The 18,102-nt window shown below is 41.4% G+C and overlaps 1 protein-coding gene across 4 annotated transcripts in view; it reads left to right on the top strand.

Annotated features, from left to right (window-relative positions):
- Nucleotides 1–18,102, top strand: part of GABRA5 (gamma-aminobutyric acid type A receptor subunit alpha5) — an 82,502-nt gene that overhangs the window by 16,240 nt on the left and 48,160 nt on the right. For all 4 annotated transcript variants that reach the window (XM_038532576.1, XM_038532575.1, XM_038532573.1 and 1 more), the window contains 2 exons: nt 2,404–2,471; nt 2,587–2,807. In XM_038532576.1, coding sequence (XP_038388504.1) covers nt 2,404–2,471; nt 2,587–2,807 — 289 coding nt within the window. The remainder of the gene's footprint in view (nt 1–2,403; nt 2,472–2,586; nt 2,808–18,102) is intronic.

The following is an 18,102-nucleotide window of genomic DNA, read 5'->3' as shown; positions in this document are numbered from 1 at the left end:
TTGTCATTTCCCAGGTACAAGAAGCTGGGGGGTGTGGTCTCTCTGCAAACTCCCTTTTCCTCAGATGATCCATCCATTCTGCTTAGGGAAGAACCAGTTCTTAGGTATTACTAAAGCCAAGTTTACTTTATGCTAAAAAATAATGTATAATCAACTTCCTGCTCTATTTCTCAAGATTTTATTTATTTATTTATTATTAGAGAGAGAGAGAGAGAGAGAGAGAGAGAGATCATGAACAGGGGAGAAGGGTAAGGGGAGAAGCAGACATTGGGCTGAACAGGGAGCCCGATGCAGGATTCAGTCCCGGGACCGTGGGATCATGACCTGAGCTGATGGCAGATGCTTCACCCACTGAGCCACCCAGGCACCAAATTCCTACTCTTACATTGGTGCAAATTCTTTCCACAATTCATGCAATTGTTCTTTATATTTTTGTATGTTTAATTTTTTTCACTGGGACCATAATTAATTGTATTTACCTTAACCCCATGGAAATTGATAAAAAAAAAAAAAAAAGAAGTGGATAGCAAAATGTGCTTTCGGGGCACAATTAGAACAGCTTAATATTGTGGTGAGACTCCTGTGCTGTTTCCAGACATGTGCCAGTGTTCTTAGCCAGCCAGGTGCCCCTATGTTGTGCATTTGTTAAGTTAGAAATGTGGCCATATATACAAAGTACATTTTTAAAGAATGAATCTGTTGTCTCCTGCATAATTCAATTTCAAAAAATCCCCTACAGCCAATTAGCTTGGAAACCTTACATTCAGACCTCTGAATATTGCTGTGATTGTAACAAGGTAAGCAGCACATGCAGGCATTTACTGTACCAGAAACTTGGCACAGGCAGCAACTTGTATCCCCGGGCAAGTGAGATGCTAATTCTTTCCCCTCCTCCCTGCCCCTCACTGCACCCCAATTTAGATGTGGTGCATTTGAACTTGCTCCATTAGGTAAGTTAGAGACACTCTAGCCAGCTACATTCTTAAAGGAAAAAGCAGTTCTTTTCCATTATTGCATTTTTAACGTTTTTCCATTATTGCACTTAAAGCATGAATTGACATTCTCTACCTTTTTAGCAAGACAAGTCCAAAAAGCCTCCTTGACATTGTCTTACTCCACCCTCTGAATTATGCTCCTGGGCCTCCTATATCCAGCAGCCCCTGTCCCTCTGAATACATATACGAGGATCAAAGCATGTAGAGACCAGTGAGTGGTTGCTATGTGGTACTCTCTCATTCACCCAGCATGTGGTACACTCCTGTGGGGCAGGATCCTGAGACCACCACAGAGAGCCAGAGGGGCTGCCTACTGGGGCTGGCATCTCAGTGGGACACAGTTACTGAAAGCACCCAGCATCATCCTAACACCTGCACTCAAATAAATACACACGGTGCACATATATAATTACCACACAATGAGATGTCCAGAGAAAAAAAGTCCCCATCTCCCCCTACCCCAGCTGTGATTCAGCAATGCTATCAGTGGTGTGGTGTTATTTATAGTGAACTATAGTATACTCTGAGTGTGGCCCCCATTCATGACCACAGGAGGTCCCAGGGCCTGGATGATGCCCAGGAAGCACATACTGTCCCCCAATATTATTAGCTACTTTTTAGTGCTTTATAGAGTTCAATAATTGTAATTCATATAATAATAATCTGTCATGATGGAAATTTCTAACAATTTAAAAATGCAACATAAGGTGAGACACAACTTTTTTTTTTTTTTAAGATTTTATTTATTTACTCATGACAGACACAGAGAGATGTAGAGACACAGACAGAGGGAGAAGCAGGCTCCATGCAGGGAGCCTGATGTGGACTCCATCCTGGGTCTCCGGTATCACACCCTGGGCTGAAGGCAGCGCTAAACTGCTGGGCCACCTGGGCTACCCAGGAGGCAACTTTTTAAGCGGTCCTGTCCCAAACTACACAATGGACACTTTTTCATATCCTTTCCCCAGAGACCACGCAGTTTGATTAGACCTTCCTTCAGATCTTATCCCCTCATCAAAAGTGCCTGCCCCTTTTAAAAGCTGCTGATTATGGGAGAGCGGATTACACATTGTGAGGTTGGGAGTATTGTTCCAGGCTTAGGGAGGAGGAAACTAAAGTCCACCTGAGGTCTCAAGCCAGACCCCCTCTGTTCATGACTGATCCTCATAGGGCAAGAAATACAGTGAGAGCCAACATCCTTTCCTTGCACGGTGGGCATTTTATTTCCTGCTCTAGTTTGGAGCAGCTTGGTTTCATTTGGTGTCTGTCAATAAACACATTATTAAATCCCTGTGATTGCCAAGAGTGAAACTGGTTACTAGACTAAGGACATGAGTACGCTGTGATGGGTGGTTCCCTGTGAGCTCCGTGCCCGGTGCCCAGGCAGGAACCTGTGTCTTTGTTTCAGAGCGAATCACTCAGGTGCGGACGGACATCTACGTCACCAGCTTCGGCCCAGTATCCGACACCGAGATGGTAGGTCTCAAGGCAGGCACGCCACCGCCCCCCCATTGCTCTCAGTGGTCTCTGAACCAACTCCCCAAGGGCCTTCTCCACTGACTTATCACTTGGTTGCCTTCCTTTGCATCAGGAATATACCATAGATGTGTTTTTCCGACAAAGCTGGAAAGATGAAAGGCTTCGGTTTAAAGGGCCCATGCAGCGCCTCCCTCTCAACAATCTTCTTGCCAGCAAAATCTGGACCCCAGACACATTCTTCCACAACGGGAAGAAGTCCATTGCCCACAACATGACCACGCCCAACAAGCTGCTGAGGCTGGAGGACGACGGCACGCTGCTCTACACCATGCGGTGAGCAGCACCTGTGCGACAACAGGGCACAGCGCGCGTGGGGTGGGGTGGGGCCCCCCTGGGCAGACAGGGTGCGCGCTGGAGGTGGGGCTGGGGGGGCGGGCAGAGCCCCGGGGGTGGGAATCCCCCTGCACAGACGGGGTGCGCGCTGGAGGCGGGGCTGCTGGCAGGGGGTGCATCTGTTCTGCTCTGGAGCACAGCGCAGGGCGCCCAACGCCTCCTTCCTGCCCGGGGGCCCTACAGCCTCGTGGGTTCACACCTTGCTCCGTGTGTGCGAGCACGTGTTTAGGGTAGTTTTTACCTTCTGGCCCTGACCATTCTGATGTCCATGTAGATTATTTACCCGAGCTCTGTAGGTACTTGTGTTTGCTATCTATACCAACCAAATAAAGATGACTATATATCTTTTTTTGGTTCAACATAGGGAGCATCTTTGGAATAGTGACCCAGATAATATAAGTTAGGGACATTTTATCTTATAAAAAATTTTATTTAAAAAGCCCAAAGGAGTATCCTTTTTTTATTGCAGTTCTGCCCCCTTTTAAATTTTAAAAGCCCATTTCTCATATGCTTTGACAACATTTCAATGCTGAGGTTAAATTTTAGTATTTCTAAATTAAAATTATCCGTAGTTATTTTTTAAAATTCTGAATTATTCATTGGAATTAAGTAAATCAATACATTGGTGACAAAGACTCCTTTATAGCTTTTCAGTTTCCATGGTGGGCCTAAGTATTTTTGGAAAAAAATTTTTTTTCGTTCAGGAAAAAAAAAAGCCATAAAGCTAAGTTAATTTTTTTTTAAATGACATGTATTTGTACAGTCATTATTGGGATTTCTCTCTGCACCTTACTTAAAATTCTTCGCAATAAACTTTATATTTGAAAGAAGTAATTATAGTGGAAATAACATTGATGCTGTCATCTTCTGAGGCTGCATGCGCTAACATAAGTTCTAAGGAATGTTTTGACACATTGTATCCCAAACCTGTTTGACAATAGATCTCCATTTTTCTTACAATAGCCTAGTAAGGATTCTGATAAAAGAGCCTCTATCTTAGCATTTTGATAAATGAGCCCACACACCTTAGCATTTTACCATGTCTCACTCTTTCCTTTTCCCTATGTTGATCTTGAACATATTTTACCCATGGATGGAAACATGAGTTGTGAACATCAGTGCCCTGGGACAGCACCTTCTCCATGCAGAGAAGTATACTGAAAGGCTACAAAATATCTCAAGTGTTGAAAATTCGTCCTTGGTCATCATTCTTGTAAAAGGGAATCTGTGCAGTGAATCCAAAGGTACTTTGTTCAGCCTTGGAAACAGAGAGCAGGCATGGAAAGTTCCAGGTCTTGGAAGGTGCTGTTTGGCATGAATGATTGGATGCCATTAATGTGGGGGCACCATGTGAGCTTGCTGTGTGCCTTCTTTCTATTCATAAAATAAAAGTATCCCTAGTCCCCACAGACTATTGACCTTGATTCACACCTGATTTCTATCACTGAAAGAGTGTATTTAGGCCTAAGACAGTGGGATGCTTTAATCTTGGTGCATGATTGCTTGAACAGCATTAGGTAGGCCCCTTGTTTAGAAGGGGAAGGGGTGGCAGAGGGGCCTCTTACTGAGTGTCTATGTACCTGGCAACTTCACAAACAGAGGATTCTTGCGTTTTCAGACAGCCTGGCCACTATGTGATTTCATTTTCATTAACCAACAAAAATAATGAGGCTCAGAGAGGTTTGGTAATCAACCCAGTGTCATACAGGTAGTGAGAAAGGCAGCAGAAATTTGAATTCAGCTCTAAGCAATTTCCTTGCTTAATCCATCACACTAGAAAATTGGAGGATGCAGCATTACTAGACATATATTAGTTTTTTTCTTATTCTTGTCATACAAATGTCATGCCCAGAAGGAAGATGGTGAGAACCAGAGTAACTTGTTGGCAGTTATTTTTTCCTTGTTTATGCAGAGGAAGTCTGCTAATGATTTGCAAAGTTGATAATGAGTTTTCTCTTTTGGTCATACACATTTGGAAAGTGCACATACTTCCACTTGAAAGTGTTAAGAGTTTCAATGTGGTAGAACTATAGCTATAATTTGATAGCATTTTACCTGTTGATTTAGCAAAGACGGAGTGATAGGACTAATTGGACAGCCATTGATGTCTCAGCACCAGCACCCTGTCATTGTTAAACAGTTAAACAGTCTTTCTGTTTAGCACTTCTGTCCAGCCTTACAAAAGCAATGATATACTTAGATCTGGTAATTCCCATGTAATGTCCTTAAGGAAATAATTAGGAATATAGACTAAGCTTTATGCACAGAGATTTCTATTATGCTACTTATAATACCAAACATTGGAAGAAATCTAAAAAATTCACATTTTCCAACAAAAACTGTATTTTTACTTTTTTTTTTTTTGAGAGAGTGCTTATGTGGGAGCAAGGCGGGGCAGAGGGAGAGGGAGAGTGAATCTTAAATAGGCTCCATGCCCAGCACAGAGCCTGATCTCACCACCCTGAGGTCGTGACCTGAGCTGAAACCAAGAGTTGAACTCTTAACTGACAGAGCCAGCCAGGAGCCCCTATTTTTACTTTTTATTCAGACTTTGGAGGTAATGAAAAAGATGAAATATGAAAGTGTAGAAGAGCATTCATGTGATGCACTGAGACAAATGTCTACTAAAGTGCCGTTACCAAGTTCTAAAAAGTAACTCCATAAAGATTATGGTACATAGATGGGGTTTATTTATGTAAAAATCCCACCATGCTCCAGAGATCATTTAAAGTAGCATTCAAAGATACACACAGTTCTTAAGATGGAATTCTTTAAATAGGTGATTTTAAAGACACCAAGGGAAAATAAGCTATTGTTATCATTTGCTCTCAAAATGTCTGCCAAAAATTTTTAGGTGTTTGTCTGGAAGCCATTGCCAATTTTTGTTCTGAAGAACTTTCTACCACCAATGGGTCATCTGCTTATATGATGTAAAGATAAAAATCATCAGCTACTCAGGATAATTCCATAGAGAACAACACACATTTCTGGTTGGACCCTCAAGGAGAGAACACTTCTAGACTACCGAACAATTTGTTGAGGACAATCTTTCAACAAACAGAGTGATACATTTTACAGATTGTCCCTAGGTTGTGCTTTGGAGATTAGACAGGCGGCCAGGAAACGTCAAAGGGAACCTCAACACAGCCATCTCCCGGGCCTTCCCTTGCAGGGCCGGAGAGAGGAGATGCAGAGCCCAGAGCTTCACATCTGTCCATCTAGGGACCAAAGGACTCATCCTTCTCACCAGCCTTGCTAATTGTTTTTACCCCTGGGTAGAACTTGTGGTTGTCATCATGTAGCAGTGGGTCCCAATTCCACACCGGGACAAGCCCATGCAGTATAGAATGAGCACATCTCTCAGGAAGCATGTCAAATCTGATGATCCATTTTCCTTTATGAACATGTGAGCTGGGAGACAATGTCCTCCTCTCATCTCTCTGTTCCCCACATATTTTAATAGTGCAAACTCTTGTAAGACACACAGGACCACTTTAGGGCATATTCCCCTGGTCTTTGGGCCTCTAGCAGAAGAGCAAGTCTCTTTTAGTTTCTTGTGTAGAAAACCACGATAGGCAAGAAAGAGCTTACTAGAAGGCAGACTGTACTAGTACCACACAGTTCTACCTATATCAGAAAACCTGGCTGCCATTCTATCCAAGACCATCTTGGAAAAGGCCTGTAATAGAGACATCCAGGCAAATATTTTACAGTGCAGACTGTTGGGCCATCGGGGGTCATAGGATGCACTGCATGTAGTGAAAGCACTGGACAGAGTCATTCACTGAATACCACTTCACATTCTCACTTTTACACAAAATGTATTTGCATTGCTATTTTTATTTGAGAAAGACATATTTTTGTATAACTTTTATAAACAATTTTATTATATGTGTCTTTTTTTGGCTTCGTCTTTTTAAATTTTTATTATTATTATTTTTTTTACATATTTGTTAATTGGAGTTCAATTTGCCAACATATAGCATAACACCCAGTGCTCATCCCATCAAGTGCCTCCCTCAGTGCCTGTCACCCAGTCACCCCCACCCCCCGCCCACCTCCCATTCCACCACCCCTTGTTCATTTCCTTGTTCATTTCATTTCTCACTTCATGAGAGTTAGGAGTCTCTCATGTTGTCTCCCTCTCTGATATTTCCCACTCATTTTTTCTCCTTTCCCCTTTATTCCTTTTCCCTATTTTTTATATTCCCCAAATGAATGAGACCATATAATGTTTGTCCTTCTCCGATTGACTTATTTCACTCAGCATAATACCCTCCAGTTCCATCCATGTCAAAGCAAATGGTGGGTATTTGTCGTTTTATATGTGTCTTTAAACACTACTCTAAATGCATTTTAAAATGGCAAACACATCTCTTCACTTAAAAAGAAAAAAAACACTGTTTGGGGATCCTTGGGTGCCTCAGTGGTTTGGCACCTGCCTTTGGCCCAGGCCGTGATCCTGGAGTCCCGGGATCTAGTCCCACATCATGCTCCCAGCATGGAGCTTGCTTCTCCCTCTGCCTGTGTCTCTGCCTCTCTTTCTCTCTCTCTGATATACATAAATAAAATCTTAAAAAAAAAAAAACACTTTCCTACCAAGCAAGTACAGAACTTTTAAATTTAATTATTACAATTATTTTTAAACACTTTTTTACATGCATCATGGGAAATCTATCATCTATTCCCTGAAATAACATTCTTCTCAAAGTTTCCTGCACATACAGATCTCATCAGCATCTTTATTAAATGTGTTTTTAGCACCTGTCTTAATAGAAAGGTTTATCTTTATCAGTGCTTACACTCCTTTTAGATTTTCATCAGTGGAAAGCACTGCTTTGCATTGAGACACTATGATGCAGTAAAAAGCATGGGCTTAGGATTAGGTTTACTTAAGCTCAAATTCAGACTCAGTCTCTTAGTAGTCATGAGTTCTTGGTCATTTTATCTCTTAGAGCCATTTTTGTCATTGTTTTTCATTTCTCTTCTTCCTGAGCAGTACAGCTGTACGTTCTGAGAATGTTTGAAAACTGGTAGTATATACACTTATTCCCAGAATGGCCACTGGAAGGCAGCATAGTCACATTTTTGCATAGTCATTGGCAGCATCAGTTCAAGTTATAACTTGAAGGAAGCTATACGTATATTGTACATGTTTGACTTGTGGATAACGTATTTAAAGGAAATTATACATCTACAGGTAGAAGTTTTTAACAGGGCACTGATAGGTATTTGTACCCCCATATGCACATACAAGCATCGATGTATCTGTATTTATACACACATACACACACACCAGTGTCTAGATAAAAATGATTTTTGTGATACCAACAGATGTGCTAGCTGAATCATGCAGTATTTAAGATAACATTTATTTTAATGACAAGGATTAAAATATGAATTAAAAGTGTAAGACATGGAAAATCAGCAAGTATGGAATACAACTATGATAACACTCAGACCAAAGAGAATCACTGTTAGTAATTTGGGGTGTATCGTGTACGTGTGTGTGTGTGTAGGCACAAGTGCACACCTGTGTATATGAGTGTATGTCTGCACATGTACTCTCCTATAGGTTTTGAGTGGTCTCACTCTCTGAAAACTGTTCTGTAAGTGTCTTTTATAATTTAAAATATATTGAAAACTTCCCCCCCCATCATTAAACATCATTCTGAAACTTCATGGTCCATCACATTCCATCATATGGATATCCTGTCATTATATGGTGTCTTAACAAAAATTCATTTCATTTTCATTTTCTCTGTCATAAACAACATTGCCATGCAAATTTGTAATTATATTTTTGGGATAAATTCCAAGAGCTGGCCAAAAGAGAAGTCTTTTGATACCCACTTCCAAGTTGTTCTCTAGAAAAACTAGCAATTTCCCTTTTTCCAACAGTGGGAGTGGAGATCCTCTCTATCACTTCTTCCTTCACACATTATACACAAAGATAAAGATAGACTGTTGCCCCTTTTTGCTACACAAGATGTGATTAACACCAATGTCCAAAAATTGACTCATCCTGAGATTTCTAATAATGTAGGCTTGCTTCTTTCCCTTTGGGAAATGACTCCCACAGAACAGTATGTGCACTGTCTTGGCTGAGAATGGTATTAATTTGGGGACCAGCATCCTGACCTGCACACCACCGCTCTGATCTTCATCATTCCATCAGACACACATCCACAACCTCGCTCAGTTTCCTCAGCCACCGAAAACTGAGACTTCCCTAAGATTTCTTCCTGATGTTTTCTGCTCTCCATCAGTCTGTTGCACACTGGCTCACCTCTGGGTCATCTGTATTTTGTGGCACCCTGAGTAATCTCATTCCCTGCACTTGGCGCCTGGGCTGGCCCTCAAGAAGAACGTCCTGCATGTTTATGCAGGGACAGTGATGATAGAAGCACGACACTGCCATCTCTTACTGTAGGCCCTCCCACTTCTCACACCTTAGTTTGAGGGATTGAGATAGGGGACCTGCAGAATTTCTCTTTCACAAACATGTTCAGTGCATAGGTTTCTGTCAAATTATAAAGATTCAAGTTGATATTTGGCTAACAGTCTGTACTTGTGAGATACAAGTGAGGACATTTTAATACATATTTCTTGCATATTTTGGTTTGAAACATGGCTGGAATTATCTTGGGTCAATTCAATCTGGTCAGTCTGGACTTTTAACTGCCAGGAACACATTTCATGAAGGACCGCCTCATCCTTTGCAAATGGGCCATCTCCAGCACATTTTTGTCTTCTGAGGTCATGACCCCATGGAGGCTGTCAGACACTCTCTCCTACTGAGAGAGAATCCAGGCTCCTTATGCAGCTCTTCACTTTTCTGTCCAGGTAGGGACCTTCTTGGAAATGAGCCACCTGGAAGCTCAGGGCCACGTCTTCAAAAGGTTGGAGGTGACGATTGCAGGCTCTGGGTGGAAAGTCCCAGGCAGCTGCTGGCTAGGGCCTTGGCTCCAGGCCCCCAGCCCCAGGCCCCCAACCTCCCAAAGGTAATGTCTGAAAAGAAAGAAACACTTAAGCTGGTCTGCTAATTACTTTTCAAAAACGTATGTGGCCTTTATTATGTGCTGGGTACTTCAGAAACAGAAGCTCATAACACACTAAGATATTAATACCATCATTACACCAGTTGACAGATGAGGAATTAGACTATCACTAAAGCCCAAATGCCAATTCCACCTGCCTATATCTATTTTAATATAATATCTAAGAAATGTACAATAGGAAACTGCACTCCTTTCTGCCAATGCCTGTGAAAATAAGGTCCACCAGGTGGTGGTGCTATGTCAGTTTAGGCTAGAGTTCCTGAATGCGCTGCTGCTCCATCAGATTCAAGGAAAGCACTGGTTTCAAAAAACACTTTCAGGGAAAATAAACTGTTGCATCTCTGGGCTGTGTTCCCATGAAAATGCAGTTGGTATATCTGCAACAGATCTGAGGATGCTCAGAGTCAAGAAATCCATCCTTAGCTCCACAGTTCCCTAATGTGTAATCAACTTAAATATCTTACCAAGCCATTGGGTCACCAGGGTGCTGACTTACTTTCAAGGAGATGCTAAGAAAGTTCTTCCCTCCTCTCATCTGGAAAAAAGTGAATAACCATCCTTCCTATTATCAACTAAGATGATGGTTAACCATTGTGGATATTGGTTTCATATCTCATCCCTCTTTATGCTCAGAGTTTGAGATGATCCATAAATATTAGCCAAGTGTCTTGAGTAGTATTAAATTAAAAGGAGTCATTGTCTTGGTAATGTGGCCAATGAAGTGAAGATTTCTGTATTTACTCTGAAAATAATTAGGAATTTGCTGATGGGTATGGAAATGAAGGAAAAGTGGTGCTTAATGGAAAAGACGGAAAAAGTGGCAGAGTTCTCCACACTTAAAATATTTCTCAAGTGACCTGGAGTCACGAGTTTTTTTGTTTTTGTTCTTCCTATAATCTCTGTTGTCCAATACAGTAACCTACAGACACATATGGCATGTTAAACTTAAATAAAATTTGAAACTCTGTTCCTTAGTCATATTAGTGTATGTCAAGAGGCCAGTGGCTAGATGTGTAATGGCTTCAGTATTGGACAGAACAGAGATAGGACATTTAGGTTATCACAGAAAGTTCCATTCCAATCAGCCTGGTTTAAGAGCAACAACAACAACAAAAATGAGTGGTCGTCTTTATCCACTGGCCCTGATCATAGCTGCAACACACAGCATATCTATCAGCCAATACGGTTGAAGAAAAGACAATGGTCTGAGGCTGAGAATCCTCAGATTTAAATAACATTTAAAATAGTTTAAGGATAGTTAAAGCATTTATGCTACAATCTTTTACTTATATATTTATTTTTCAGCTTTTCTGAGATATAATTGATATATAACACAGTGTAAGTGCACAGCATGTTGATTTGATGCACTTATATATTGCAAAATTATTGTCATACCACATAACTACCTTTGTTTTTGTTGAGAACATTTAAGACCTACTCTCTTAGCAACTTTCAAATATATAATATAGTATTAAAGTAATCATGATGCTGCACATCAGAGTCCCAGAACTTACTCATCTGACAAGTTTATACCCTTGTCCAAATCTTCCCATGTCCCACACCAGCCAGCCCCTGGCAATCACCAATCTACTCTGTATTTCTATGAATTCAGATTTTTTAGATTCTACATGTAAGTAGAATCATATGGTATTTGTCTTCTCTGACTTATGTCATGTAGCATAGTGCCCTCAAAGTTCATTTATGATTACCACAAATGGCAGGATTTCCATTTTTCTCATGGGTGAATAATATTCCATTTTATAAATATACCACATTTTCTTTATCCATTTATCCATAGAAGGGCACTTAGATTCCTTCCATGTCTTGCCTATTGTGACTAATGCTGCACTGAATGTGGAAGTGCAGGTGTCTCTTCGAGATCTTAGTTTTATTTCCTTTGGATATATACTGAGAAGTGTGATTGCGGGATCATATGGCAGTTCTCTTTTTAATATTTTTAAAGATTTTTATTTATTTATTTATTCATGAGAGACACACAGAGAGAGGCAGAGACACAGGCAGAGGGAGAAGCAGGCTTCATGCAGGAAGCCCAATGTGGGACTGGATCCTGGGACCCCGGGATCATGCCCTGAGCCAAGGCAGACGCTCAACCACTGAGCCACCCAGGCATCCCTATTTTTAATTTTTTTGAGGAATCTCCATACTGTTTCCATTGTGGCTGTACCAATTTTCATTCCCACTTACAGTGTACAAGTCATTATGACAGGTGTAAGCTGACATTTCATTGTGGTTTTGATTTTCATTTTCCTGGTAATTAGTGATGTCAAGTACCTTTTCATGTATCTGTTAACCATTTATATGTCTTCTTTGGAAAAATATCTTTTCAGTGCCCTGGCACACTTTTAAAAATCTGACTTTTTTTTTTTTTTTTTTTTTTAGTATTGAATTCTATGAGACTATTCTCCTAATGTGTTTGTTTGGCTCCTTTGTCAAACATTAATTAATGTATTCATGAGGATTTATTGCTGAGCTCTTGATTCTGTTCCATTGGTCTATGTGTTTATGTTTCATTGGTCTATGTGTTTTTATTTAAGTCAGGTTACCATACTGCTTTGATTGCTACAGCTTTACAGTATAGTTGAAACCTGGAAATATGATCTTCCAGCTCTGTTCTTTCTCAGAAGAAGAAAGCTATTTAGGATCTTTGGTGGGTTCCATATAAATTTTAGGATTTTTTTCTACTTCTGTGAACAATACCATTAGAATCTGATAGGGGTTACACTGAATCTACAGATGCTTTGAGAAATATGGATGTTTTAACAAAGTTGATTTTTCTGAACCATGAACACAGGACTTGTGTTTGTATTTTCTTCATTTGATTTCTTTAATCAAAGTCATGTAGTTTTTAGCATACAGATCTTTTAACCTCTTTAGTTAAATTTATTTTTAAGTCATTTATTGTTTCTGGATACTATTATAAATGGAATTGCTTTCTTTATTTCATTTTCAAATGTCTCATTGTTAGTGTAGAGAAGCACAGCTAATTGCTGTATGTTGATATTGTTTCCTGCAACTTTACTGAATCTATTAATTAGTTCTAACAGTTTCTTGGTTGAGTCTTTAGGATTCTGTCTTTATAAGATCATATCATCTGCAAACAAAGAGGAATTTTGCTTCCTTAATTCCAATTTGGATACCTTTTGTTTCTTTTCCTTCACTGATTTCTCTGACCATTACTCCATACTATGTTGAATAGGAAAGGTGAAAAAGTGAACACTTCTTCACTGATCTTGACTTGTTCCTGATCTTAGAGGAAAAGCTTTCAGACTTTCACCATTGAGTATAATGTTAGCGGAGTGCTTGTTATATGTCTTCTTTATGTTATGTTCCTTTTATACCAAATTTGTTCAGTGTTTTTAGCATGAAAGTTGGTTGCATTTTGTCAAACTTTCCACATCTATTGAGATAATCATGTAATTTTTATGTTTTATTCTATTAATGTGGTGTTTCATATTTATTACCTTGTGATGTTGAAACATCCTTGAATCCCAGGAATAAATCCTGAATATCATGTTGTACAGACTTTCTTTTTTCAGTTTTTTTTAAATTTATTTTTTATTGGTGTTCAATTTGCCAACATATAGAATAACACCCAGTGCTCATCCCATCAAGTGCCCCCCTCAGTGCCCGTCACCCAGTCACCCCCATCCCCCGCCCACCTCCCCTTCCACCACCCCTTCATTTCCCACAGTTAGGCGTCTCTCATGTTCTGTCTCCCTTTCTGATATTTCCCACTCATTTTTCTCCTTTCCCCTTTATTCCCTTTCCCTATTTCTTATATTCCCCAAATGAATGAGACCGTATAATGTTTGTCCTTCTCCTATTGACTTATTTCACTCAGCATAATACCCTCCAGTTCCATCCACGTCGAAGCAGTGGTGGGTATTTGTCGTTTCTAATGGCTGAGGAATATTCCATTGTATACATAGACCACATCTCCTTTATCCATTCATCTTTCGATGGACACCAAGGCTCCTTCCACAGTTTGGCTATTGTGGACATTGCTGCTAGAAACATTGGGGTGCAGGGGTCCCGGCATTTCACTGCATCTGTTTCTTTGGGGTAAATCCCCAGCAGTGCAATTGCTGGGTCGTAGGGCAGGTCTGTTTTTAACTCTTTGAGGAACCTCCACACCCTTTTCCAGAGGGGATGCACCAGGTCACATTCCCAACAGTGCAAGAGGGTTCCCCTTTCTCCACATCCTCTCCCAACATTTGTTGTTTCCTGTCTTGTCAATTTTCCCCATTCTCACTGGTGTGAGGTGGTATCTCATTGTGGTTTTGATTTGTATTTCCCTGATGGCAGGTGATGTGGAGCATTTACTCATGTGCTTGTTGGCCACGTCTATGTCTTCCTCTGTGAGATTTCTGTTCATGTCTTTTGCCCATTTCATGATTGGATTGTTTGTTTCTTTGCTGTTGAGTGTAATAAGTTCTTTATACATCTTGGATACTAGCCCTTTATCTGATACGTCATTTGCAAATATCTTCTCCCATTCTGTACATTGTCTTTTAGCTTTGTTGACTGTTTCTTTTGCTGTGCAAAAGCTTCTTATCTTGATGAAGTCCCAATAGTTCATTTTTGCTTTTGTTTCTCTTGCCTTCATGGATGTATCTTGCAAGAAGTTGCTGTGACCAACTTCAAAAAGGGTGTTGCCTATGTTCTCCTCTAGGATTTTGATGGAATCTTGTCTCACATTTAGATGTTTCATCCATTTTGAGTTTATCTTCGTGTGTGGTGTAAGAGAATGGTCCAGTTTCATTCTTCTGCACGTGGCTGTCCAATTTTCTCAGCACCATTTATTGAAGAGACTGTCTTTTTTCCAGTGGATAGTCTTTCCTGTTTTGTCAAATATTAGTTGACCATAAAGTTGAGGGTCCACTTCTGGGTTCTCTATTCTGTTCCACTGATCTATGTGGCTGTTTTTGTGCCAGTACCACACTGTCTTGATGACCACAGCTTTGTAGTACAACCTGAAATCTGGCATTGTGATGCCCCCAGCTATGGTTTTCTTTTTTAAGATTCCCCTGGCTATTCGGAGTCTTTTCTAATTCCACACAAATCTTAAGATGATTTGTTCCAAATCTCTGAAGAAAGTTCATGGTATTTTGATAGGGATTGCATTAAACGTGTAAATTGCCCTGGGTAGCATTGACATTTTCACAATATTAATTCTTCTAATCCATGAGCATGGAATATTTTTCCATCTCTTTGTGTCTTCCTCAATTTCTTTCAGAAGTGTTCTGTAGTTTTGAGGGTATAGATCCTTTACCTCTTTGGTCAGGTTTATTCCTAGGTATGTTATGCTTTTGGGTGCAATTGTAAATGGGATTGACTCCTTAATTTCCCTTGCTTCAGTCTCATTCTTAGAGAATAGAAATGCCACTGACTTCCGGGCATTGATTTCATATCCTGCCGCACTGCCAAATTGCTGTATGATTTCTAGAAATCTTGGGGTGGAATCTTTTGGGTTTTCTATGTAGAATATCATGTCATCTGTGAAGTGGGAGAGTTTGACTTCTTCTTTGCCAATTTGAATGCCTTTTATTTCTTTTTGTTGTCTGATTGCTGAGGCTAGGACTTCCAGTACTATGGTGAATAGCAGTGGTGAGAGTGGACATCTCTGTCTTGTTCCTGATCTTAGGGTAAAGGCTCCCAGTGCTTCCCCATTGAGAATGATATTTGCTGTGGGCTTTTCATAGATGGCTTTTAAGATGTTGGGGAATGCTCCCTCTATCCCTGGACTCTGAAGAGTTTTGATCAGGAATGGATGCTGTATTTTGTCAAATGCTTTCTCTGCATCTACTGAGAGGATCATATGGTTTTTGTTTTTTCTCTTGCTGATATGATGAATCACATTGATTGTTTTATGAGTGTTGAACCAGCCTTGCATCCCGGGGATAAATCCCACTTGGTCATGGTGAATAATCTTCTTAATGTATTGTTGGATCCTATTGGCTAGTATCTTGTCGAGAATTCTTACATCCATATTCATCAGGGATATTGGTTTATAATTCTCCTTTTTGGTGGGATCTTTGGTTTTGGAATTGAAGTGGAGAGGTCTGCTGTTAATCTAATATTTCTCCCCATAAAAGTTAGAGATTTCTTGTGTCTTGCTGCTTTAAGGATCTTCTCTTTATCTTTGGAATTTGCAAGCCTAACTATTAAATGTCAAGGTGTTGAGAGGTTTTTATTGATTTTAGGGGGGTATCTCTCTATTTCCTGGATCTGAATGCCTGTTTCCCTCCCCAGATTAGGAAAGTTTTCAGCTATGATTTGTTCAAATACATATTCTGGACCTCTGTCCCTTTTAGCGCCCTCGGGAACCCCAATTACATAGATTTTTCTTCCTGTGGCTGTCACTTATTTCCCCTATCCTATCCTCATGATCTTCTGTTTTTCTCTTTTTTCCTTAATTTCCCTCTTTGCCATCAACTTGTCTTCTATGTCACTCACTCGTTCTTCTACATCGTTAACCCTCGTCCTTAGTACCTCTAGTTTGGATTGCATCTCATTTAATTGATTTTTTAATTTCTGCCTGATTAGATCTAAATTCTGCAGTCATGAAGTGTCCTTTATGTCCTTTATGTCCTTTAAGGACACAAAAGTGTCCTTTTGAGTCCTTTATGCTTTTTTTCTAGAGCCACCAGTAGCTTTATAATAGTGCTTCTGAATTGGCTTTCTGACATGGAATTGTAATCCAAATTTTGTAATTCTGTGGGAGAGGTCTGTTTCTGATTCTTTCTTTTGAGGTGAGTTTGTCCTTCTAGTCATTTTGCTCAGTGCAGAATGGCCAAAAAAAAGTTGTATTGGGAAAAGGAGAAAAAGGAGAGAAGAGAAAGAAGAAAAGAAAAAGAAAAAGAAACGAAGAAGGAAATAAAAAAAAGAAGAGAAGAAAAAAGGGGGGGGGAAGCAAACAGAATCCTCTGATTCTATATACTGTAAATCCCTCGACTTCCCCTGGAACTTTCCAGTGCTGCATTGTCAATAATTTGTTTTTCCCTTGTCTGGCTGGTCTTCTGGGGGAGGGGCCTGCTGTGCTGATTCTCAGGTGTGAGCCCTTGGGGGAGGTGCTCAGCCCCCTGCCTGGTGCACAGCTCAGTGAAAGTTGCTTATCCTGTTTATCCTGTGAGGCCCCAGGAAGAACAACCACAGTGGGGTGGCCAGCTCTCCATCCCTGGAGTCAGCTCCTGTAGTAACTCCCTCAGCTCCCAGTCTGCAGGGGCCTGGATGCTCTGGAGGCGGGGGCCGCTGATATGCACAGCTTGGGGGTGCCCAGTGGCAGGACCATCCACTCTGTTCTGTGCCCTCCCGGCCTCTGCCTGTCCCGGGGGGAGGCCGGATCCTGGGCTCTGTCCCCCAGCGTCCTGGGCCCCAGGGGCCTGCACTGCTGGAAACACGCTCCCAGGGCCCAGTAGCCCCCTCTGCACAGAGCCTCCGCCTGAGCTGCCTAGAGCTGCTCCCGGGTCCAGCCGGGCACCTGCTGCAGCCCATTAGGGAGCTCGGCCGCCGGGGTGTGGCACGCTCTCCCCAGGGGCACAGGTGCCCTGTTAGTGTCCCAGGAAGCCTGAGGGCATCCCCGCCTTCCTGGGGTCCTACTCTAACTCCCTGCAGGCGCCTTTCAGCCCGGGAAGATTGGTGAAGCTCCCGCTTCTCCAGGACGGGGCTTTCCTGGGGCTTTCCTGTCCTGGGGACACTCGCCCCGGCCTTAGCCCGGCTCCTCGCAGGGACCCTCCCCCTTGGATGCCTTTTATTTCTTTATTTCTTTTTTCCCCCATCTTCCTACCTTGATAGAAGCCGAACTCTTCTCACTGTAGTATTCCAGCTGTTCTCTCTTTATTTTTTTTTTTTAAAGATTTTATTTATTTATTCATGATAGTCACAGAGAGAGAGAGAGAGAGAGAGAGGCAGAGACACAGGCAGAGGGAGAAGCAGGCTCCATGCACCGGGAGCCCGATGTGGGATTTGATCCCGGGTCTCCAGGATCGCGCCCTGGGCCAAAGGCAGGCGCCAAACCGCTGCGCCACCCAGGGATCCCTGTTCTCTCTTTAAATCTCAGGCCGAATTCGTAGATTTTCAGGATGATTTGAAGGTTATCTAGGTAATTTGGTGGGGACAGGTGACTTGGGGACCCTACTCTTCTGCCATCTTGC

Source organism: Canis lupus, chromosome 3, assembly GCF_011100685.1.
Source record: "Canis lupus familiaris isolate Mischka breed German Shepherd chromosome 3, alternate assembly UU_Cfam_GSD_1.0, whole genome shotgun sequence".
NCBI lineage: Eukaryota > Metazoa > Chordata > Mammalia > Carnivora > Canidae > Canis > Canis lupus.
This window is presented reverse-complemented; position numbering and strand designations above follow the sequence as displayed.